Source organism: Zalophus californianus, chromosome 3 (assembly GCF_009762305.2).
Source record: "Zalophus californianus isolate mZalCal1 chromosome 3, mZalCal1.pri.v2, whole genome shotgun sequence".
NCBI lineage: Eukaryota > Metazoa > Chordata > Mammalia > Carnivora > Otariidae > Zalophus > Zalophus californianus.
In genome coordinates this window covers 28404702-28430180 of record NC_045597.1, presented here as the reverse complement: position 1 = coordinate 28430180, position 25479 = coordinate 28404702, and the positions used below count along the sequence as shown (strand labels likewise).

The window sequence follows — 25479 nt, the reverse complement described above, 5'->3', positions numbered from 1 at the left end:
TATTTTCTAGTATTTTTTATTTCTAGTAATTTTGGATTTTATCCTGGATCTTCCGAGTTTTGCTGTGCTCCTCTGGAGAATATAGATGTTTTGTTTTAGAGGCAATAAACTCAGCTTTAGATTTTAAGTACTGTTTCACACTCTGTGTGCTGTGCATTTGAATTATATTCAAATATATTAATTCCTTAGGCCTTTACTAATCTATTTTGGGTCAGTCTTACAAATGCATGATTCCAGAGTTAGTGATTTCTCCTCACTTTCTGGCTGGTGGGCTCCATTTCATGTTTCCTTTGCTAGAAATAGCAGGATTTCGGGGCGCCTGGGTGGCTCAGTCATTGAGCATCTGCCTTTGGCTCAGGTCATGATCCCAGGGTCCTGGGATCAGTTCTCGCGTCTTGCTCCCTGCTCCGCGGGAGGCCTGCTTCTCCCTCTCCCACTCCCCGCTTGTGTTCCCTCTCTCGCTGTGTCTCTCTCTGTCAAGTAAATAAAAATAAAATCTTAAAAAAAAAAAAAAGAAATAGCAGGATTTCTATTGGGTTTTTGTAGCTCAAGCGATGGTGCTTTTCCACAACTGTGGTTCTGCCTCAGAGCCAAGTTGCAAAAAGAAAGGTGGGGGGTGGGGGGAATTTCTGCAGGTTCATTCCTCAAGTTTTAACTTCCCTCCACATCCCTATTTTTTTAAATGTTCAGATTGTTCAGACAGTTGGGTTGTTTTGTATGTTGTCCCAAGTTTATAGTTGGGATCAATGGGAGGCTTGTACTGTCGGGACCTATACTGCCATGCTGGAACTAGACCCTACTGTAGATTTTTGAGATTTTTGTGTTTCTACTTCCTACATTAACTTTTTCTTCCTAATATTTTTGTTTTGTTTTTCTTTCATGTTGGAGGTTTTCTCTAAATTTGGGTGCTCTTTCTCTGCCTATTTGTATTTTATAAGCTGTGTTTATGTGTTCTTGACTTATTAATTGGTGGGCTTCAGTGTTGTTATTTTTTGGTGAACCAACCAAGAAATAACAAAGGTCAGTGTCTGCAGTTTAGTTAGGAAGCTGTGGCAGTAGTTGAGCTAAGAGAGAGTGGTGGCTTGGATTAGAGTAGTGGCATTGAAGGGAAGTAGATGGGTGGATTCAAAGATGTGTGTAGTGTGTATGTGTACTCCAGTCAGCATTGGAAGTACTCATAAAGGTCATTTTGTGGCAGAGTAGATTACTACCCGTTATTTTTTATTGGCGGCATCTTGAAATAGAAAGAGCCTGAGTTTGGAGACAGTACAACCTGTATTTGAATCTTGACTTTGCTTCTAACTAGGTGTGTCAATTCAGTTACTTAAAGTTTGTTCCACCATACTCATCATATCCAGCTATACACAGAGGGTTATGGTAGAGACTAAAGTCGATGATATATGTAAAGTGCCTTTGTTTTGTTTTTTAAAACAACACTTACATGGGGTTTTTACTGTCAGCCATTATTCTAAGTACTTACTGATGTTAATTTTTGTAATCTTTACAAAAACCCTATGAGTAAGTATTTCCTGTTTTAGATGATACAGCTGAAGCCCAGACAGATCACAGAGTTGATAAGTGCTGAAGCCTAGATTTGAATCTAGAAAAATTGATTCCAATCCTCATTACTTAAACCCAGTATGCTTCTGATTCTTAGCCCAATGCAGGTGATTGAAAATAGGCTCAGAATCAGAACTATTTGTGCTAGTATTTTATTTCACATACCTGTATGTATGCCTATGTAGTGCTTCTCATTGACCCATTTAAAAGCAAAATTACTGTATAATGAAATACTTTCAAGTCTTTATCAGTGTTTTAGTTATGCTAACTAAAGATTAGCAAAATGCAGTCTTTCAGAAAGTAAAGCATTTAGATTACCAGGTCCATCCCCCCTCCCCCCCCAAAAGTATTTGGTAATTTTTTTTTATTGTGTGCTGACAATTGGAATTTGAGTATCATAGAGAACCACCTACTCAGTTTCTTTCTGGAAAGTAATTTTGCTCTGGTTTTTTCTCTCTGGAAAGTACTTTTGCTCAAGTTATAACATGTTTTTTGTCTTGTACATCTTTGCTCCTAGTGCAAATCAATATAGTATCGGAATTCATGTGTGTAAATTTTTATTAGAAAATGCCAGTCATGTCAAGTTGTGTGGAAAAACCTCAGTGTAATTGTGTTTCTGTATTGACCAGTTTTTAGAAATGTGACATTAGAGTAATCTCTATAATATGAGGATATTATTGTTTATACGGGAATAAGGAAATACATGGGGTGAATCAGTATAGGAGTACATGATCGCTAACTTTTTTGAAAGGAACAGAGAGAGAACATGTGTGTGTTTGGCTTTTGATATTATGAAGTTATTGAGATTATGTATTTAGATTTATTAGCCAGCGTTTGAGGGTTTGCTTTGGCATATAACACTGATGGATGAGTCTTTCACCTTTTGCCTTGTGCAGTGGCATCTTGGCATTTGCTGTGCTTCCTGGATGAATCATTAACAGCTTGTCTCTGTAATTGATATTATTTTACTTAATTTTGCTTGAGGATTCTGTTTGTAGCTTCTCTGTGTTTATTGAGGGAAAATTGAAGTTTCAGGCCTGGGTCCTTCCTGGTCTTGGCTCTCTGGTTTACCTATGATAGAATATGCAGACTTTTATTTTGCTTTATTCCCTCTCTTGCAGGCCTAGTCATACTGTATCATGGCCTCGCCTCAGAGCTCCTTGTTGTTAGAAGCTAGAAGTTCTGGGGATTGATGGGTTGGGATTTATATCCATTTCTTGCACCCAGTATAGTACCTAGAACATACTAGGCACTTAGTAAATGTTAGTTGAGCAGCTGTTGGGTAACTGACTAATGAAATGAAATGAATGATTCACAGAAAGAAGATGAAGTTCAAAACCCAGTCAGGATTATGCAGCTAGGAGGTGGTAGATATCTTGAATTTTTATCTTCTTTTCTAGTTTATTCATTTAACAACTACCCAGTCGTCTAAGAGAATGTAAAATCAGAAAGTACACCATGCTAATTTCTTAAATGACAAATGAATGCTTGTAATAGTAACTTTAACACTGTTACAGGGGGTTAGTTGCCTTATCCCCTTGCAAATGAAACTAAATTATACCAATTACACACTCTCCAGCTTCAATCCAGTCTATGTGTTAGATGCAGCCTCCACAGCTCTTGATTCAGTTTTAGCTAAGACTCTTTAAAGTTGGCAGAGTAAAATAAGGACCCCTACAAAAGAAACAAAATGAAGGAAAACCAGAAGGAAATAGTTCTCTGGAGGCTAAAGAAAAACCAATTAGAAGTACACTCAATTGTGTTGAATGTATTAAAGATTTTCTTACAATGAGGACTGAAAAAAAGACTTTTGGATTTAACAATTAGGAGGTAGGTGTTCTTAGCAAGAGTTCTTTGAGTGAAAGCCAGTTGGTAATAGATTGAGAGGAAATGAGAATTAAAAGTGCACAGAATAAGAATAGATCTCTGTCTCTCTCTTTTTTAGAATGTTTGTCACTGAAGGAAAGAAAGGAGAGATGGAAATAGTTCAAAAAGCACAAGAGGGAAAAAAAACTTTATTTTTAGCGGATGGCAGTTTTTCTCTTTTTAAGTATGGCATGAATAGAATATCCATGTGGGTAGAGAAAAAGAAATTAGTGGAGAAAGGAAGGAGAGACATAATGTAAAGCAAAAATGATTCTTTGGGAGGCAGGATCTTCTCTGTACAGTTATCTGGCATTTAGGAGCAAAGAGTGTATGTTAGGATGGATGCCATAATGCTCTAAATATAGAGATGCAGGGGAGAGAGGTTGAAGGAATTTTTGCTTGAAAACCTGTTTTCCTCTGTGAAGTAGGAAGCTCCAAGGTTGGAAGTAGGGAACAGGAGATTGGCAGAGCTGAAACACCTGCCATGATGAGGACTAGTTATGACGGCCCTGCTGGGATCAGAAACTAAATTGTAGTGGCACAATTTGTGATTTGTTTTCCTCTCTCTACCAGGAGAAGAGCAGTTAGACTCATTCCAAATTGGATCTCAATAGGGTAGATGTATCAGAGGACATAGAAACTAGGAAATTGAGTGTGAGCGTCATGCAAGTTTTTCACTTTATAATCCTGGCTACGTACGATAGAAAGTGAAACCAGATGGTAGTGAATGGAAGCCCCAAAGAATAGATTTAGTGGAAGTTAAGGGAAAGAGAAAGGTAAAGGCTAGGAGGTTGTGACCACGTACTAAGATGTAGAAATCTATCTTTTTTAGTAGAAGAGGAATAGATGAATATCATCAGGTCAGGAAAGTAGTGAACTGAGGCAGTCTCTGGACCACTCAACTCTGAATATTTTTACTTCCTGTTTGATAGCTGAGGTGTTAAGTTGGTTTAGTGATCCTGTAATACAGTAGGATTTAAGGCAGGGGGTGATGATATTGGGGGTAGAGAGCTGGCTTGGTAAGTTTTACTGACTGGGGAATGATTTTTGACCCTTGTAAATAGTAATGGTAGGATGTGAGTGGGTCTGACAAGCTGTATAGACTGTGAATTTTAAGAGAGCCTCTTGATCTAGAATTGGCATCATCTAAGAAAACTTTCCTTGTCTTCTTGTTCCCAGATAAGGGGGAGCTGTGGGAGGATTAACACTTTTGTTTGAGAGGTCTTTGAGGGATATAATGCCATTCCAGGGAAAGTTGGATTTTAATTAAATGTAGAGAAATCATTTTGTAAAGTGACTGAAGGTGTAGAGGTTTTTCATGATCTACAGGATTTCTAACAGTGGATTGGAAATTGTTAGAAGCTGGATTGTAGAGTTTAAGTTAATCTGTTGGTTTTTATATAATATGTTCTATTTTCTTATTATATAGCATTTTGTTTTTTTAACTTTTGTTTTAAAATAATTTTAGACTTCTAGAAAAGTTTGGAAAAATATTGCAAAGAATTCCTGTATACCATTTACCCAGTTTCCTCAAATGTTGACATTTTATTATATTTGCTTTGTGATAATCTCTTTATATGTATGTACACATACAAACATACTGTTTTTTCTGAAACATTTGAAAGTAAATAGCAGACATGCTGTCCCTTTACATCTAAATATCTCTGTATATTTTTTAAAAACAAAATCATTCTCTAATAAACTACAGTGCAAATTATTGAAATCAGTAATAGTGGTATAATAATATAAACTGTAAACAAAGTTCACCAGTTTCCCAAAGATCTTTTAGAGCAAAAGAAAATACATTTTTTACAATATCAGGATTAGTTCTTGATTAAATACTGTGCTTAGTTGTTGTGTCTGTTAGTCTATTCTAATCTGGAACGGTTCTCTAATCTTTTTGGTCTTTCATGACAGTGTTTTGGAAAGATTCACATCGGCTATTTTGTGCTATACCCCACAAATGTCCATTTTTTTCCTAATTATACTTTTTCCCCTTTGGCTTTAGAATTCATTGGTTATTATTGCCTGGAAAATAGTTATAACTATGGTAGTTGTCAAATGGTGATTTCCTAATTCTGTCATTTCTTCTACATTTATTTAGAATTTTATAAGGAAACATTTTCCTTTCCTCCAGTTTATTTTTATTTATATCAGTATGAATTAATGGGATTCTTATTTTATTCTACTGGTTATAATCTGATGCTGTTATCATTTATTATAAGGCTCAGCTCATCCCAGATTTGACCAGTGGGCGCCTCTGGTATCGCCTTTTATGTTCTTTAATATGTCCCCATCATGTTTGTACTTTCCTACCATATAGCATCTAGATAATGTGAAGTATCTGATTTCTAGAGTTAGGTTTGGAATGTCCCCATCATGTTTGTACTTTCCTACCATATAGCATCTAGATAATGTGAAGTATCTGATTTCTAGAGTTAGGTTTGGACTGAGGAAGTACTGTTTACATTTACACATAGGGCTGTAATGGAAGCAAACTGACCAGCACAACATTATTGCCACAGTAGCTTACTACTGCTGTACTGGGTGCTGAATGAGCATTTTCTCATGGAGTTGTTCGTGGAAAGTTTTCAGAGTCCTTTATCAGCTAGGTTGTTGAATAAAACAGTTGGAACATTGGTGGCATGTTGCTGACAATGTTAGTGTGCCATCCTTACAACTGGAGTACTAAGGAGTAGATACTATTACTGTGAAAACAGAATGCCTTTGTAGATTATGTAGATGAATATGTAATGCGATTAGCAAAGGCAAAACGACACCATGAAGAAAACTCTGTTATAGATGAAGAAGAGACAAAGAAAAAGCCCTTATGAGTCATTTTGACCTTTAAAATGGGTTTCATTAGAAAATCATTGGGCGCCTGGGTGGCTCAGTCATTGAGCATCTGCCTTCGGCTCAGGTCATGATCCCAGGGTCCTGGGATCGAGCCCCGCATCGGGCTCCCTGCTCGGCCGGAAGCCTGCTTCTCCCTCTCCCACTCTCCCTGCTTGTGTTCCTGCTCTCGCTGTCTCTCTGTAAAATAAATAAATAAAATCTTTAAAAAAAAAATAATCACACTAAAATGGATACATGTTGATATTTATTTAGTACTGTTAATTGATTGATAGAAAATAACAAACGTCATCATATCAGGGTTTATGTGCCTGACTTTCTTTTCTTGTAAAGATAATGGTTATAAAAGGTTATTGAATGGTTGTAGAGTCTGTGGTGATTTTTTTCTTTCAGTATCTTTGAGAAATTTTGCAGTGTCAAATTTTCTAACTTATAGAAACTTACTCCTTTAGGCATAGATGGAAATCTCTTTAATGTATCACATTGTGTCTTACATTAAGAACAAAAAAATGTTTCTTACTTTCATCTTAGTTCTAGAGAACTTAGAAAAAATGGAAAAGTAAAAAACAAAGAAACAAAAAATATGGACAGTTTGCAAGCACTCATGCTGCCGATTTTGTAAGCTGTCATTTTGAAACTTTTTCTTATTTAAGAATAGAATAATTTATGATTTAGCAGACACACAATTTTGTTACTTTTTTTTAAGATTATATTTATTCATTTGACAGAGAGAGAGAGACAGCGAGAGAGGGAACACAAGCAGGGGGAGTGAGAGAGGGAGAAGCAGGCTTCCCGCCGAACAGGGAGCCCGATGCGGGGCTCGATCCCAGGATTCTGGGATCGGGACCTGAGCTGAAGGCAGACGCCTAACCAACTGAGCCACCCAGGTGCCCTGTTACTTCTTTAATACAATATCATGATCATTTCCTTATGTCATTAAGTATCCTGTTAGAAACACCATCTTAAATGGCTGCATAGTGTTCCATTGTATTGATACTGTGTGTTTGTACTATTTTGGATGACTAGATTGATTACAGTTTTCTGTTATCATAAAACTGTGATGATCAGCTTTTTAAAGAATCCTGTTTTAAGTTTCTGTTTTGTTTGGGTGTAGTCTTTTTTTTTTTTTTTTTTTAAGATTTTATTTATTTGACAGAGAGAGACACAGCGAGAGAGGGAACACAAGCAGGGGGAGTGGGAGAGGGAGAAGCAGGCTTCCTGCCGAGCAGGGAGCCCGATGCGGGGCTCGATCCCAGGACCCTGGGATCATGACCTGAGCCGAAGGCATACACTCAACGACTGAGCCACCCAGGCACCCCTGTTTGGTTGTAGTCTTAATGTGTTTTTGTAATGACCTTTTTAATTTTTATAAAAAGTGATGTATTTAAAAATACAAGCAGTATAAATACAAAGAAAGAAGCAATCTAGGCATCCATAACTTACCAACCAGAAATAGGTTAGCACCTAACATAATTTCATTTGTGCTTATAGAAAGGAAGAATGTTATAAAAACAGGATAATGCTCTTTATGCTTTTAAAAAATGAAAACATGAAATATGATTTTGTTTGAATTTAATACCAAGGAAAAACATCTTAAAGAACTGTTAAATTCTAGATAAAGGTTTCTTTAACACAGAGCTATTAGGTTATGTAAGGTTTCACTAAAATTACAAAAACATACAAAAACCAGTAAGAATTTGGGGTAATTTAAAAAATGGTATGTTTTAATTTTAGATATTAGAAAGTAAATCCCTGCTGTGATAGATGAGGTGAGTGATTACTTTCTCTCATCTCTTCCCCGTTTCCTGATTTTTATGTTGCGAATATTTTTGCTTTTTCGGGGTGTGTGTTTCTTTTCTGTTTGCTAGCAGCTATTTAGTCTTTAGCTCTATATTTAGCATTAGTTCTGTGTTTAATAGGATTCAGTGCTAGCCACCATATCTTTTCTTTTTCTTTGATTCATTTTCTGATTGCTTGGTTTTCATTATGAAGTAATTTTTTTTTTTTCAAGGAGTCTTGGGTGTTGTAAAACATACAGTTGGAAGACGACTGGCTAGCTCAACTTTTTTTTTTAAGTGTAAACATTAAAATTATGAAACATTTCAAATATAAAGAAAAGTACAGAAAATAATGTAAAAGATAGTTTTATATCCACTGTGGAGATAATGGCAAATGGAGATAATGGCAAATGGAGATAATGGCAAATGGAGATAATAGCATTTTGCCATATGTGTTTCAGGTTTTGAATGTTTTTTCCTTTACTTTTTTTATTTTTTTTTTAAGATTTTATTTATTTGACAGAGAGAGACACAGCGAGAGAGGGAACACAAGCAGGGGGAGTGGGAGAGGGAGAAGCAGGCTTCCCGCCGAGCAGGGAGCCCGATGTGGGGCTCGATTCCAGGACCCTGGGATCATGACCTGAGCCGAAGGCAGACGCTTAATGACTGAGCCACCCAGGCGCCCCTCCTTTACTTTTTTTTAAAAGATAATTTTAAAGCCTTACATTCATGCCTCTCCCTTTGTCCTCATACGCTTTTTTTTTTTTTTTTTAAAGATTTTGTTTATTTATTTGACAGAGAGACACGCAGTGAGAGAGGGAACACAAGCAGGGGGCATGGAGAAGGAGAAGCAGGCTTCCTGCTGAGCAGAAGCGGGGCTCAATCCCAGGGCCTGGGATCATGACCTGAGCGGAGACAAAGGCAGACGCTTAATGACTGAGCCACCCAGGCGCCCCCTCGTACACTATCTTGAAGTTGATTTATATAATTTTTGTGAATGTTTTTACTACATAAAATACTTCAGTTTTAGATTATGTGAAAATGTATTTATTACAGTATTTTGCTGTTTTATACTTTCCCAACTTGCTTTATTCATCTAGCATATTTTAAAGATTGGTCTAGGATGATTCATACAGATCTGATTTATCAATTTAAAATATTGAATTGTATTATAAAGTCATGGAATAATACTCATTTCCTACTGGCAGACAGTTTTCATCTTGCTGTTACAAATAGTACTGCTGTGAGCATTCTTGTACATGTATCTTAATGTCCATGTGTGAGAGTTTTCTAGTGTTGATATCTGGAAGTAGAATTACTGCATCCTACACACCTTCAGCCTTACTAGGAGTTGCCAAATTGCTCGTCAGGGCAGTTGAGTGAATTCATACTCTTATTAGTTTGAGTCCCAACTCCATCCTTTCTAACAGTTTTTGCTCTTGTCCTTATTAGGAATATTTTCTTTTTTTTATGAATAATTTATATTATGTAATACTGCTTTATTTATTTTGTCCAGTAAAATTTGTTTTCCTAGAATTTTCATTTCTACTAACCTTTATCAAAAGATCACCCCCTTTATGACCTGTTTTTGGTTTTGTACCTATATTCTTTTGTAGTAAATTATTTTTTGATGAATAAAAATCCTGTGTATGACTATTTGTTACTGCTCTGTGCTCTAAGTCACTGATGCTTCTTCTATCAGTGTATGCAGTCTCAGGTAGTTTATCTCTTAATTCAGCGACCTCAGTGACTTTAGCTTTGCTAACTCATTGATTTTGTTGTGGGAGAGGATAGCTGCTTGTGATTTTTGTGACTTTCTTTGTTGTTGGCTATCTTTTTTTAATTTAAAAAAAATTTTTTAAAGATTTTTATTTATTTATTTGACAGAGATAGCACAAGTAGGCAGAGAGGCAGGCAGAGGGAGAGGGAGAATCAGGCTCCCTACTGAGCAGTGAGCCTGACGGACTTGATCCCAGGACCCTGGGATCATGACCTGAGCCAAAGGCAGCCGCTTAACTGACTGAGCCACCCAGGTGCCCCAGTTGTTGGCTATCTTGTCTAGCTATGGTAAGAAGGGCTGTCTCTAGTGTAGTTGTTCTAAACACTTGGGTGTGTGGGGTTGGAGTTTATTCTCTTGTTTAGGATGTATAATTTCAGTGATTTTTTTTTTTTTTAATGTAGTAAGCTTTTGGGCCCAACATTTGCTTATTAAGTTATGGTGAGTGCCCATAAAGTTGAATGACTAAATAAATATTTCAGGTTACCACTATGTATAAAGCACCGAGGAAGTTGTAGAAATAAATGAGGATGATTCTTGATCTTGAGATGTTCAGTGTGCATCTGTTGGTTGACTAGGCTCCCTACCCCATTTTGGTAGAAGAAAAACTGGGAGGCATGGAAGACAGTGTATTTTATGTGAAGTCTACTGGAAGCTCTAAACTCAGGTAACTGTTTTAGGAGATACCAGGATGAATAAAGCATACTTTCTAAATTTCAGAAAGTTATAATCTGATTGGGAAGGTAGAAACATTCCCAAATCTAATTAGAGGTTCCCAAGGGTCCCGAAGTCCTCAGGGCATCATGAAGCACAGTACAAACTTGCAAGGGGTAGTTTCCTGGAAGGAAATAGTTGCAATTAGAATTTACTAGCTCTTGTTTTTCATTTTTGTGCCTAAATAGTTTTGCTTTTAAAAGCTCTTGATGTTCAGATTCTGATTGCCAAAAGGGCTTATTTCATGTCTGATGACCTGTGTCTTATGTTTTTATTTTAATGTCTGACATCTCGGTTCTTTATTATAAAGCGTACTCCTTAGCCAATTTTGCTTTTTAATCTTTACCAGGTACCACATTTGCTGACTTACTGTGGTGTGTGCAAATTAGAAAATGTATTAGTGTGTTCTTACTTAATTTAAGGAAACAGGAATAAAACATTTCACTACAAGTTACCATTATATTATCAGTGGCAATATATTATTATATTATCAATGCCTATGTTAAATAGAATACTAGTATGTTAGCTTGTAAAAATCAGACCATTGGAATATTTTGAAAACTGAGGATTTGAATAGTTTTACCAATTAAAACATTAAAACTTTTTCTCCTGCTTTTTAAAAATGCATAGGACCACCTTCTCCTTTGGAGTTTCTAAATTATGATCCCTAAGACACTTAAGGAAATCTTTCTTTAAAGATTCTATTATTTTATTATTTATATTTATATTATTTTATTATTATGCAACCACTTTGAAAAACAGTATGGAGATTCCTCAAGGAATTAAAAGTAGAACCTACCATATGAACCAGCAGTCTGACTTGTGGGCATATATTCAAAAGTACTGAAATTAAGATCTCTAAGAGAGTGCTCGCTTCGGCAGCACATATACTAAAGATCTCTAAGAGATGGGGTGCCTGGGTGGCTCAGTCGTTAAGCGTCTGCCTTCAGCTCAGGTCATGATCCCAGGGTCCTGGGATTGAGCCCCGCATTGGGCTCCCTGCTTGGCGGGAGGCCTGCTTCTCCCTCTCCCACTCCCCCTGCTTGTGTTCCTGCTCTCGCGATCTCTCTTTCTCTGTCAAATAAACAAATAATAAAAAAATCTTTAAAAAAAAAGATATCTGCACTCCCATGTTCATTTTAAAATTGTTCACAATTATTTAGTTTAGATGGCAAACTTTTTTTTTTTTTTTAAAGATTTTATTTGACAGAGACAGCGAGAGAGGGAACACAAGCAGAGGGAGTGGGAGAGGGAGAAGCAGGCTTTCCACTAGCAGGGAGCCCCATGCAGGGCTTGATCCCAGGACTCCGGGGTCATGGCCGGAGCCGAAGGCAGCTGCTCAACTTATTGACCCACCCAGGCGCCCCAACACTTAAGGAAATCTTAAATGCTGGAATTGCTCTGCATCTTTGTTTCTAAGAAAGCATAATTGATTGATTGATGTAGTGTTCCATGATTGTTTGCATATAACACCCAGTGCTCCATTCAATACGTGCCCTCTTAAATACCCATCACCAGGCTAACCCATCCCCCCACCCCCATCCCCTCTAGAACCCTCAGCATAATTTAATGGAAGGTGGATTTGTCTCAGGAATTATTATCTGTGTTACTCTAGACGAATAATAAAAAGTGCTATGGGTGTTTCCTGAGCTGTGTTAAGTAAGGAGAAGAGGGTCTCTTCTTTCTCCCAACTGCATCTGTTTTTTTCTAGTCATCATTTCTCCCCCCACCATTTACAACAACCTTGGGTATACTTTAAGTGGATCATCTTAGGTTATCTTATTGCTCACCCTTGCCCCAGGCACCCTGCCCAGCAGGAAGTCAATGCTGGTTGGGAACCAGTTGCTTGCCAAAGGAGAGAATCATCCTGACTGATGACTGATGTAGTCTAGTCAGGGGCTGGTCTTTGAGTGGGGTGGGTTCCATCTTACCTAAATTACTGTGAACCTGTAATGAAAGAGGGATGGAAGGGATTTTAGAAAATCACAAGTCTACCACAGATACCCTAAATGCTTAAGACCACAGTATAATCACTAACAGATCTCAAAAAGCTACTTGTATTGATGAAGTCAAGATACTGTAGAGACAGAAACTCAAGTTAGTGGCCAGACATTGAAAAAAGCAACCTTTATAAAGCAAACCTAAAATATTGTTACATGTAACATATTTTGGTATAAAACTGCAAATATGAGGCTGAACATCTTCCTCTGATGAACTGTATAGACATTTATGGCATATATTATGGTATTTTCATACTAAATTGAAGTGAGCTAGATTGTTAGATAGGAGACTTTGAGAAGGTATGTGAAGGCTGACAAGCAGTGCCCTGAAGACAGACACCCTTAGATGAAAGAAAGTAACAAATTATAGAAATGATTCCTGAGATGAAAGAAAGTAATGAGAAGACACCAATCCAGCACACTCAAGTATTTTTCTCTCCCTCTGTCCCCCCCTCCTTTTTTTTTGAGGACTATGAGATCAAGCAAGCTGTTAATAGTCTCTGTTAAGATCGTAATGACGTATTGATAAGGAAATAGACTTGTAGGACACATTTGTAATAAGTACATATTAGGTAAGATCTGTGTAAGCTAAATAGAATTTTGGAAAAACATCTTATTTATAACAATTTAAGAATTAGGTCACACATTTGTCATTAAAGAGCTATGAATGCAACTAATGAGGGTACCCCATAGGACCCTTCAAATTGGAGCGCCTGGGTGGCTCAGTTGGTTAAGTGTCTGCCTTTGGCTCAGGTCGTGGTCCCAGAGTCCTGGGATTGAGCCCACGGCAGGCTCTCTGCTCAGCGGGGAGCCTGCTTCTCCCTCTCCCTCTGCCTGTCACTGCCTACTTGTGCTCTCTCTCTGTCAAATAAATAAATAAAATCTTTAAAAAAAAACCCTTCATATTAAAGAGGGAATCTTAGGGTCTAGTATATTTACATTGCAACTTTAGCATATAAAAGGAATTTAACCAGAGGGTGAGTGCTTTTGAAAATAGAAATTTATAAAATCTTTATCCCATCTGTTTAGCTTCTTTGTTCTTTGCTGGTCTTTGGGTTGTAGATATGCTCCAACTTTTTGTCCTTTGTCTTAGTTAGTAACTAGTACTTAAAGACTTCAAAGTACATAGGTTAGCAAGGTTATTCTCTCTCGAGGCTTCCATTTTACACTATTTCACCGGACATATCTTGCATTTCTTTTTTTTTTATTATTTTATTTTGATAGTGTTCAACAAGACAGATATAACCTCCACTTTTTTAAAACTCTTATGCAGCTGGGAAAACAGATTGTAAATGAATGATTACATAAATAATAGTAGTTGTGATAGGTACTCTGAAGAATAGGGTGCTTTAAGATTGTCATCAGAGTCCTAATCTTTTTCTGATGTAGCGTTCCATGATTCACTGTTTGTGTGTAACACCCAGTGCTCCATGTAATACGTGCTCTCCTTAATACCCATCACCAGGCTAGCCCATCCCTTCACCCCACTCCTCTCTAAAACCCTAAGTTCGCTTCTCAGAGTCCATAGTCCCTCGTGGTTCGTCTCCCCCTCCGATTCCCCGCCTGCTTCATTTAGCGCTCACTAGAGTCCTAATCTACTTTTGGGAGACAGGAAAAGCTTTTGTGAGAACTTGGTTTTAATCTGACATCTGAATGATGTGTACAGGTTAACTAGGCATGGAATGTGTGGTATGGAAGGGAAAGAATTGAACGTATATAGGAATTAATATTAACAAGTGGACGTACAGGTCTGAAGCTCAGAGAAGCAGTCTAGTCTGGCAGGATAAGTTTTGTCTTCTGTTCGTTAATCATTCTGTTGTCCCATTAATTATCCCTCTCCTTATTTTTCCTTAAAAAAACAGATACGGATTCTGTATTACATTCTTCAAATGTTTATTTTTTGACTATAATTCCAGGTTGTGTTATTTTTAATAGGAAATTGCATATACATAAACCCCAGGGAACTATTGTAATGATACTGTGTAAAATTTAAGTTGGAGAAAGCTTTTTATCATAGAATACAATGCTTACCCTTATTACCTCATTGCTTCTGAGATACACCAAGCCAGAAACTAGAGATTTCATTTTTTTGCATTTTGGGTTTATTAAAAATTAGAAATTTCAAATTATGTTTAGTGTGAAAAATTCAAATAGAGAACGATGAAGTCTCTCTCCCCACCTACTGCTCTTTCCTGTTCCTTGCTTATCTTTCCAGAAATTTTGATTGCACATATGTATTACGCAAATAACATCTCTCTTAATATTTTAAACATTGTTACACTGTTTATACTCTTTTGTGTGTGTGTTTTTTTTTTCAGTTGACCTGTTGTGAGCAGACAATAGCAATTTTAAAATGAAACAACCCTTATTTATTTAAAAGACAGCTTAGTTGTGCCTTGATAAAATATCTGATGACACTTTGTTTTAATCAGTTATTTTGCAGACTCGTTCAGGTGATGGAGCATCTGGAGCTCATGGTACTTTTTGTGGAGCACCATGAAATAATGATATTCTTTCATACTAAGAAGAAAGGTTTTACTTGCAGAAATATGTTTATAATATGAAATATAAAGCCAAACCAGAATTCTGTACTTTAAAGAGAAGAAACTGAAAACTAGGCATGATTGCCAACTCACAGTTTAATATTCATTTGTTGCTTATAGTCTTCCCTAATTGTTTATATTTTTGCTTTATCATAAGCTAGCTTTCATTTGTGGAAAAATGTCCAGAGACAGTGAAGTTTTAGTGGAAATATCCCTAAAACTAAGTTCTGCTAATTCACTTAATAGTATGGTTTATGTACATTAGGAAGACTGCTGTAATTTAGTTTTATTGATAGAAAATCTAGCTTCATTTGCCAAGCAGCAGTGCTTTGTGGGAACTTATCTTCTGAGCATATTGGTTTAGATCACTTGGGCTCTCTGCAGGGATTTCTTCTTAGCTCCTGCTGTTACCTTTCCCTAGCAGCGTAGATAAGAAAGCTCACTTTCTTCTTGGGTAATTAAAAATGGGTAGCTTGACTCTACCAGTTGATTTTATTGCAACTCTAATCTGTTTTTTTTCTCTAATTCAGGTGTTAAATAAGGCAACATAGATTGATAGAGACTACCATAGGTTTTCGCTAGAGCCTTATCATCTTAGAGTTTAAAGGAGCCCTTGTCATCTATTAATATCATACAAAGGGCAAAAATCCCATTATATGTAGGTTGACCATTCAATTTTCTTGAGAATGAAAGGGGTGGAGAAAATGCTAAATTGAGTGGTGCCCTGAAATAATAGGTGTAAAGTAGGACTGTCCTGGGAAAAACAGCTGTAATGGTCATCCTAGTTAGACAGCAGCCTTGCCATCTAAAATCTGCCTGAAGGTATTTGTTGCCCTACAGAAAAGCTAGTGTTCTAATAATTTAAAAGATCTAATGGAAAAAAAAGGATCTAATTAAAATTTTAAAGGTCTTTTATTTAGTTAAAATTTAACTCCTTGCAGCTAGAGCTGTTCTTCCCAGTTTTGTCTTCTGGTACTAAATGTAGTCAGAATATGGCAGTATACGAAATACAGTAGCTCTTCACATACCTTTTTTTTTTTTTTTTTAACAACTTACAGTTTTTTTTTTTTCCCAAACACTGCTCGTTAAACAACACTTTATAGTACATCCATACATTCTCATTTGGGTGTGTTTAGAAAACATTTAGTGAGGTCTCTGGCTTCTCAAAAGCAAAGCTTACATTTATTAATCTTTTATCATCTTAAGATAGAATGAAGTGCTACAACAAAGGAAAGCTGACAATTAAAGGAAACGAAACTGTAGTTTATACATGGGAAGGCTGGACTTCCAGCCAGAATTAATCATAATGCTTATGCTTTTCTTACCATTAAAAGTAATCGATATACATCAAGTAAAGACGAACCATAGATACATTTAAGACAGCCAGCCCTCTTGGCATCCTTTTATCCTTCAGGCTAAATATAGGCAACTTTTCGTCACCCTGGTTACTATAGTAAAGACATCTTTTCGTTTTCATGTGCTGTTGTTGCCCATGTTTTTTTCCAGGAGGCTCAAAAATAGAACAAGCTAGGAAGATAACTTTTGAGGTGATGTGTGGACAGGACACAGAGCCACGTTCATTATTGTATATATGTAGTTCCCACCCCACTTATCTCTGCCCCCCCCTTTTTTTTTTGCTATTTTTGATAATCCTGAAAGAATGTAAAATAGAACCATTGCACAGCATGATTAAGGAAAAATTTCTACAGAGGACATTGTTTAATTTGATGGACATGTAGTTTGATTTGAACTTTTGAATGAATTTAGTTAAAAGGCAACCAAAGTAGGTTGATTTATAGAGGCACCAAAGATATCAAAATTAAAAAGTTGACTTTTGGAAGTTCTCTGTTACAGTGGGTAGAGATTATTGACTGAGTTATTGGGTTTTACTGCTGATACATGGCAAATGTTCACATATTATAATTTTGTAAAATGTTCACATATTATAATTTTGTAAAAATAAAACTGTGAGGTATGAGGTAGGGCAGTTGAAATAATTTAGGGTGTGTTTTACAAGTACCAAAGCTTTACTTCTGAGGTCATATGTAAAAGTATCTGCAGTTACTCTTTTTTGTTTGTTTTTAAAGATTTTATTTATTTGTGAGAGAGAGAGAGCAGGAGCAGGGTCAAAGGGAGAGGGAGAAGCAGACTCCCTGCTGAGCAGGGAGCCTGTAGCAGGGCTTGATCCCAGGAACCCAGGATCACGACCTTAGCTGAAGGCAGACGCTTAACTGACTGAGCCACCCAGGTGCCCCTCTGTAATTACTCTTTTTATTGCAGTTATTTGAATACATTTTTTAAAAAGATTTATTTATTTTAGAGAGAAAGCTTGCGAGCAAGGGGAGGGTGCAGAGGAAGAGAGAGAGAGAATCCTCAAGCAGACTCTCTGCTGAGCCCAATGTTGGGGGGGGGAGCTCGATCCCAGGACCCCAAGATCGTGACCTGAGCTGAAATCAAGAGTCAGCCACTTAACCAACCGAGCCACCCAGGCGCCCCGAATACATTTTGAAGGTTTTAAAAATGAGTTGGTCATTCTGGGGAGCACATTTATGTATTTGATATGGTAGGGAGTATTTCTTGTGAGGAACCAGAGGAGAGCTATTTTGTCATACAGGATCTTTTTCTGTAGTACAGTTCATCCACATTTGCAGCATTAAGGGTAGAGATGGAACAGTGGTTTCCTTTTTTTGATACTATCACGGTTAATTGTTTAGTTGATAATGCTAAGTATATATCTATACATTACTTTTATTTGCCTTAACTTGCTCATCTAATATTTTTGCTCTTTGAAGTATGATCAGAGATGACTAAGTTAGGAATTCTTCCGGGTACTTTGTTACATGAAACATGGAAGATGCTTGGTGATGCTGAGGCAGAGTGTAGCTAGTCAGGAGGGTGGTCATGCAGTGCCAACTTAGAAAACTGCTGCAGGTAAATACAAAGCTCATAGAAAATTCACTTTATGATTGTTTGACCTTACAATTCAGTTTCTGTGTGAATTTTATTACCTAAACCTTGGCGCTATGGGAAAAAACCCTGTCTTATTAACTTGAGAAATGATTTTAGGTATGTTTATGCTAGTTCTGATAAAATATAATTTATGAACTCACAGAATTATTGTGCTAGGGTGGTCACTTACCAAGACACATGCAAACAGCAGTGAAGTAAATTTTACTTTGCATGTTTTTAGAGGCAAATGAATGACCATTTATTGGACTGATAGCACCAAATTATTTCAGGCCATGAAATAAAGTCTATTAAACTAAAGGGGAAGAAGGAGGAAACTAGTATTTATTAAATGCCTTCTGTGTGCTAGGTGTTAATGCTAGATGCTTTCCAAATATTATTTTACAATTCTGTGAGGATTTTGGCTGCATTTAGAACTTATACTTAGAGACACTGAGGCACAGAGGTTTATCAAAGCTCCTAAAAGGCGGAGCAAGAATTTGCATGCTCTTTTTTTTTTTTCCACTACTCACAAAAGTCAGATTTGTGTGTGTACAGATTTGCTGTGTGACAAAATTTATTTGGGGGATTATTTTTAACATTGACTTTCGTAAACTACAAGAATAATTAAGATGTAAAATTGAATAATGTTGAAGGCCTGTAGTGTTTCTTCAAACCAAGATTCTAGTGGATTTAAAAATGTCTTAAAAAATTTAATAACTCTTCTCCAAATATATCTAAGTACCTTTTTGATGAGTCACTTTTTAGAGTATTGATGCTTTTGGTTGACTACAGTTAACTTGCCTACATGTAGTTATTATCACTTCCTAACAAATGAGCATTTAAAAGATTAGTTATAAATGGAGTAAGAAGTCTTTATAGCCCTGCCACTTAGGTTTGATTCTTGGTCTGACCCTTCTTAGCCTTTTTGATGTCTGGCAAGTTACTTTAGGTGTCTACACTTTTGTCCCCCCTCACCCCCCCATTTTATCTGTCAAATGGGGATAACATTCTCTATTTTATAGATTTGTTGTGAGGATTAAATGAATTAAATGACTGCAGATCCGACCTATTATCTTGCACTTCCTGAGCTTTCAGTAAATTTGTTGTGTTGAAGAACATCTTCCAGGATTTTATATACACATTGATTCATCTTGCTTTATAAGTAACTCCAAAATTTTGGACTTGAGAAAACCTCCTTAGAGTATTCTACATTTTTGGAATGTTCATTATTATTTCATTTTATTAATTCAGGTTACATTTTCAATTATTCTAGATACTAGTGTAATAGAAATGGTTTTGTGGTTTAATTATTAGATGCTTTATTTTTCTTTGTAGTACACAGTGATTAATACATGGTAGTCAATATTTACTATAGGATTGAATGAATTTGAATCTATTTATAGTCATGATGTTTTTCTTTATAAATTCTTAATTTGAACTTCATTTTTTATTGTAAAGAAACTACCAAAATCTTAATTTCTTAATGACTGCTTCAGTCTCTTACAAATTTTGTGCATCTTTACTTTGTTTTTAACTAAAAGGTGATCCTTTGCCTGAAATAATCTTTAAAAATTCGCTTAAAATTTTTAAAAATAATCAGAATGACATTAATATTTCTTTTTTGTTGTTCTCTTAGCTTCACAATGAAGAAGATAATTCAGAGTCATCTGCTGTAGAGCAGCCATCAACTTCAAACCCAACACCGCAGAGCGTTCAGACTGCTCCTTCAGCATCGGTACTTGAAACGGACTCTTCTCCTCCACCTTATAGTAGTATTACTGTGGAAGTACCTACAACTTCAGGTATTATTTTTAGTATGAAATAACTAGTAATATTTTTAGTGACTCATTTTTTTTTTAAACCAGTATGGTTTTATTTAATTATAGAGTCTCTTAAAGGCTTACTGGTTTTATGATTTTTGTTACAAAAAGGTTTTCCAAAGGATAGTGTATAAAATATTTACTCATATATTACTAGTCTTATATTGTTGTTTTCAAAAAAATTAAAAGTGTAAACTTTCTTCTGCTTACTAGAATGTTTCCAATGGAGTGGCATATTCCTTTTGGAAGAAATAAATAAATGTGTATATATGTATACGAATTTATGTGTATATATAGGTATACATTTATAGATATATGCGTATGTGGTATATGTATCTATATACACATATATATTTGTGTTTGTGTGTATCTACCTACATAGCTATAAAACAAGGTGTTATTAGTGCTGAGTGTGAGTGGGAATGTGGTATGTGTGAACGGAGGTGAAAGGTCTACATAATATAACCATATATACAGGGTAATAATTCCTGGACACGAGGGAGTGTTTCCTGCTTCCTATGATTCATTTCATCCTCTCAGGTCATTCTAAAGAACTACCTTTATCTACTTCTCTGGTCACAATTTATATTTTCCCAGTAATGCTAGGTTAATCATCATATAATTTATTTTTTACTTTTATTCCAGTATAGTTATCATACAGTGTTATATTAGTTTTAGGTGTACAATATAGTGATTTAAAAGTTCTGTATTTTACTCAGTGCTCATAATAAGTGTACTCTTCACCCCCTTCCTATTTCATTCATCCCTCTACTCACATCCCCTCTGCTAACCATCTGTTTGTTCTCTGTGGTTAATAGTCTGTTTTTTTGTCTCTGTGTTTTCTTTCCTTTGTTTTGTTTCTTAAATTCCACATATGAGTGAAATTCTCTGATATCTTGTCTTTCTCTGGCCAACTTATTTTGCTTAACATTGTACAGTCTAGCTCCACCCATGTTGTTGCAAAGAGCAAGATTTCATTCTTTTTTAAAAAGCTGAGTATTATTCCATTGTGTATGTGTGTGTATTGTATCTTCTTTATCCACTCATCTACCGATGGATACTGGGGCTGCTTCCATAATTTGGCTATTGTAAATAATGTTATAATAAATACAGGGGTGTATATATCCTTTTGAATTAATGTTTTCATATTCTTTGGGTAAATACCCAGCAGTGTGATTACTGGATCGGGTAGTTCTATTTTTTTTTTTTTAAGATTTTATTTATTTATTTATTTGAGAGAGAGAGAGAGAGCGCGCGCGCACAAACGGAGGAAGCAGCAGAGGTAGAGGGAGAAGCAGATTCCCCACTGAGCCGGGAGCCCGATGTGGGGCTCAATCCCAAGAACCTGGGATGGAGCCTGATGCGGGGCTCGATCCCAAGAACCTGGGATCGTGACCTGAGCCAAAGGCAGACGCTTAATGGACTGAGCCACCCAGGCGCCCCAGGGTAGTTCTATTTTTAATTTTATTTAACTCCATATTGTTTTCCAGAGTGGCTGTACTAGTTTGCATTCCCACGGGCAGTGCATGAGGGTTCCTTTTTCTCCGCATCCTCACCAGCACTTGTTTCTTGAAGTTAATCATTATATAATTAAAAAAACATTTAAAATATGTTTTTGTGTACTATTATAAATAATCTCTAAATATTTTATATATTCATTATGAAACATTTTTTAAATCTGTTATAAAAATGTTTTAATATTAAAAAACCCTTCACTAGAGTATTTCATCTTTATTTGCTTTTCTGCAATTAGTATTATTATTCTCTTAAACCCTTGCCAGCTTTCTCTGGTTACCATTTCTACCTCTATGGATTTTATCTAGACCATATGGGTTGTGTAAAAAGACCATTTACTATTTTCATTTACAGTATTATGCAGTTACTGAAAATTATCTTTATGAAGGTGTTCTCACTAATAAATCAACAAATGCTTACTCTTATTTGCATATAATGTTTATTTGATCAATATGCTTTTTTAGTGCCCAGTTTGATGGACTGTTTGACAGTTTTTATATTGATTTATAGTAGTTTTATTTGTCTTTGGATTAAATAACTGGATTAGTGCTTGCTAAAATTTATTATGGACTAAGTTTTCTTCGTTATTCTGTAAGTTTCCAGAATATAGTTCAGTGAATTTGCTACCCTAGATTTAAAAAAAAAAAATCTATTTGATGATAGTCTTGAAGAAAGAAAATTAGTTGTTTTGCTGAATCTTGTGTTTGAATGATGGAATGCTAAGACTGAAATTGTAATTTTTTTGTTGTGGTCACCATTGCCACTGCTGTGTAAAAGCCAAATGGAGTACAATAGCAACCATTGTTACTAGTTCTTATGGTTTTTGCGGTGGGCTAGGCTCAATTATGCTGTTTTCTCCCAGGATCTCATGTGGTTATCGTCTTTTGGTGATTTGGAGCTCCAGTCACCTTGACAGCTTCCTTATTAACATATTTGGCAGCTGATGCAGGTTTCAACTAGGGCCTCAGCTGGGACTGTTGGCCAGAACGGCTATATGTGGCCTCTTATTGTGGCCTGTGCTTCTTCACTGAATGGAGGCTGGATTCCAAGAACAAGCATTCTGAAAGCAGATAGAAGCTATATCACCTGTTATGGCACTGCTTCAAAAATCACACAGTGTCACATCTGCCACATTTGGTTTGTTAGAAGTAAGTCACTAAGTTTAGTCTTCATTCAGGACAGTTGAGGAATTAGTCTCCTCCTTTTGATAGGAAGAGTTTCAAAGAATAGAGTTAAGTTTCAGCACCATTACAGCTGTCTTCTGCCTTTTCCCCAATCACCAGGCCTTTTCCCCAATCACCAGACCTTTTCCTTTGTCACTCTTCATTTCAGTAAATGGCTCCAGGAGGCCAGAAACCTTGAAGTCATCTTTTTGGGACCTTATCACATGTTTTTTCTCCTGTAATTACATGTTTTTTCTCCTGTAATTTTTGATGTAATGAAATATGTTATTAATAGATTTTTTCCTCTTTTTAAATTTTATTATGTTAATCACCATACATTCCATCATTAGTTTTTTTTATTATGTTATGTTAATCACCATACATTACATCATTAGTTTTTGATGTAGTGTTCCATGTTTCATTGTTTGCGTATAACACCCAGGGCTAAGCCAATCAACTTCTGTATTCCTAGAATAAATTGTCACTGTGTTCTAATTTCTTCTGGATTTAGATTTGTTAATTTTTTTTTAGAAGTTTTACAGTTTTATTAGTGGGATCTTTATGTACTATTCTTATGGTTTTAGTATAAATTTTGTGGAAACAACATAGCATGAATTAGGAAGCTTCTCATTTTTCTGTGCTTTAGAATAGTTTTTTTTTTTTTTTAAGATTCTATTTATTCATTTGAGAGAGAGAGACAGAGAGCACAGGCAGGGGGAGAGGCAGAGGGAGGGGGAGAAGCAGACTCCCTGCTGAGCTGGGAGCCTGACATGGGGCTTGATCCCAGGACCTGGAGATCATGACCGAGCTGAAGGCAGATGCTTAACCATCTGAGCCACCCAGGTGCCCCTAGAATAGTTTTGATAATGGCGCATGCCATTTTTAAAGGTTAGATAATTTTCAGTTGTAAGACAAGTGGAGTCTGGTACCTGGGTGTTCAGTTATTCTTATAATCTGTGTGACTCCTGGTCTCAAAATTTTATTTTTACATCTGTATGAAAATGACTGTAATTGAGCACAAGAATTAAGTAGTTCTAGGAGTTTGTATCTCTTTAATGAAAACCATTGATATTATTTTTTTTCAGCCTCTTAGTGTTGTATTTGAAGCATTGGCAGTACCAGTTGTCTGTGATTATGTTTTTCAGTAGGTCACTTTCTTACTGGTTTTATAGATTTAGCATCAATAATAATAGTTGACATTTGTATAATGCCTTACAGTTTACAGAGTCCTCTTGAATATGCTTAAATTCTGTCATATAATAGCAAGTAATAGACTTGCTGGGTCAGTTTTATGGATGAGAAAGTAGAGCTTCATAAAGTGCTTAAGTGGTTTGCTTGAGGTCACACAGCTTATGGAGCTGGGACTGGGACTCCTCAGACGTTAAATTTTCTGGTTGAGAACTGCTGCCTTAAAGGGTAGACAAAATAAGTAAAATTAACCAGTGAAAATTAAAGCAGTAGCAAAATAGTGCTCCTTCCCAACTTTCATCTGTTATTGGATAGGATATTTTTGTCTGTCGTGGGAGTTAGAACTTTTCGAAAACTCACATATCTGTTGTTAATGTAAAAGATCTCTCTTCTTGGATGATGTATGTCATTGTTCCAGTTTTTAAATTTCTAATTTTAATGTTCGTGCCTTAAAATTCATAACCATTGCTTTCGCTTAATTTTTCTTCTATTCTAGTCTTCAGACCTAAGGAAATCTATTTACTTGACTGTGTGTCGTGTTTTTCATCTGAATAATAAGTCATTTCTAAGAATTTATGACTCCTGTGCCTTTTTGGTGGATAATGTTCAGTATTACACTGCTACTAGGATTGGATTAAAAATTACCCAGCTTCAGATACTTAGGTCTTATTGATAGCATTAAAAAAGCTTATTTTAAAGTCAATATCCATTAAAATACAATAGGAAAAGTATTGCTAGAGTGAAATGTATTTTCATGTTGGAAATGCAAGAAATTCTGATGGAGAAAATGTACAAAAACTATAGGTAAAATGAGGAAACCACGGAACTGATGTCAAACATTATAGTATGGACTACTGAGAGAACCTACCTATTTTTCATGGTAATGATTCTAGCATAAGTCTAATCAGTTTATTGACCTGTATGTATCATTTTACTAGTACCACTCAAGTTGGTGATAAGTGATGCAGGTTTTTTTTTTTTTTAATTATTAGCATTCTGCACTTACTATTGTGTTATATTTCTGGAGATCATTTTTTTTTTTAAAGATTTTATTTATTTATTTGAGAGAGAGAATGAGAGAGAGCACGAGAGGGAAGAGGGTCGGAGGGAAGAGGGTCAGAGGGAGAAGCAGACTCCCCGCTGAGCAGGGAGCCCGATGTGGGACTCGATCCCGGGACTCCAGGATCATGACCTGAGCCGAAGGCAGTCGCTTAACCAACTGAGCCACCTAGGCACCTGATTATATTTCAAAAATAGTTTAAAAGTTGGGGAGGGAGAAAGTCTTCATAAAAAGAAAATCTAAAAAACTAGGTAGATACAGGAAAAAATGGGAAGAGAGGGACAAGAGTTTTAAAAAAGCTAAAAATCATCAGTTTTGTTTTTTTGTTTTTTTTTAAGCAAAGAGAAATAGTTTGCTGAAGAGATTCAGGCAGTTTCTAAAACTGCTGTGTAGAAAAATGAACCTCACATGTTATCAGAGCAGATATTGGGAATCGGGAAATCCCTGGGTTCTCCTGCTTACTGGTTGTGCAATACTGGGCAAATTACTTATCTGAACTTCAGAGTTGCTAGGGTAAATGTATATAGAAGTGGCATATTAAATGGTTAGAACTATTTTAAGTGTTATTATTCCTGATATATCTACTTTTTGGCTGTGAGATTATGAGCAAGAAAATTAAATTCTTTGAGCATAGGTACAGAGGGTGCTCACATGTGGTGAGTTTCTCACTCCCTTTACACACAGATTTTTAGA

The 25479-nt window shown here is 36.1% G+C and overlaps 1 protein-coding gene across 1 annotated transcript in view; it reads left to right on the top strand.

The window, feature by feature from the left end:
• The window catches only part of NDFIP2 (Nedd4 family interacting protein 2), a 67824-nt gene that overhangs the window by 14177 nt on the left and 28168 nt on the right, over positions 1 to 25479 (top strand). Inside the window, exon 2 of the mRNA XM_027589119.1 lies at positions 19677 to 19842. Coding sequence (XP_027444920.1) covers positions 19677 to 19842 — 166 coding nt within the window. The remainder of the gene's footprint in view (positions 1 to 19676; positions 19843 to 25479) is intronic.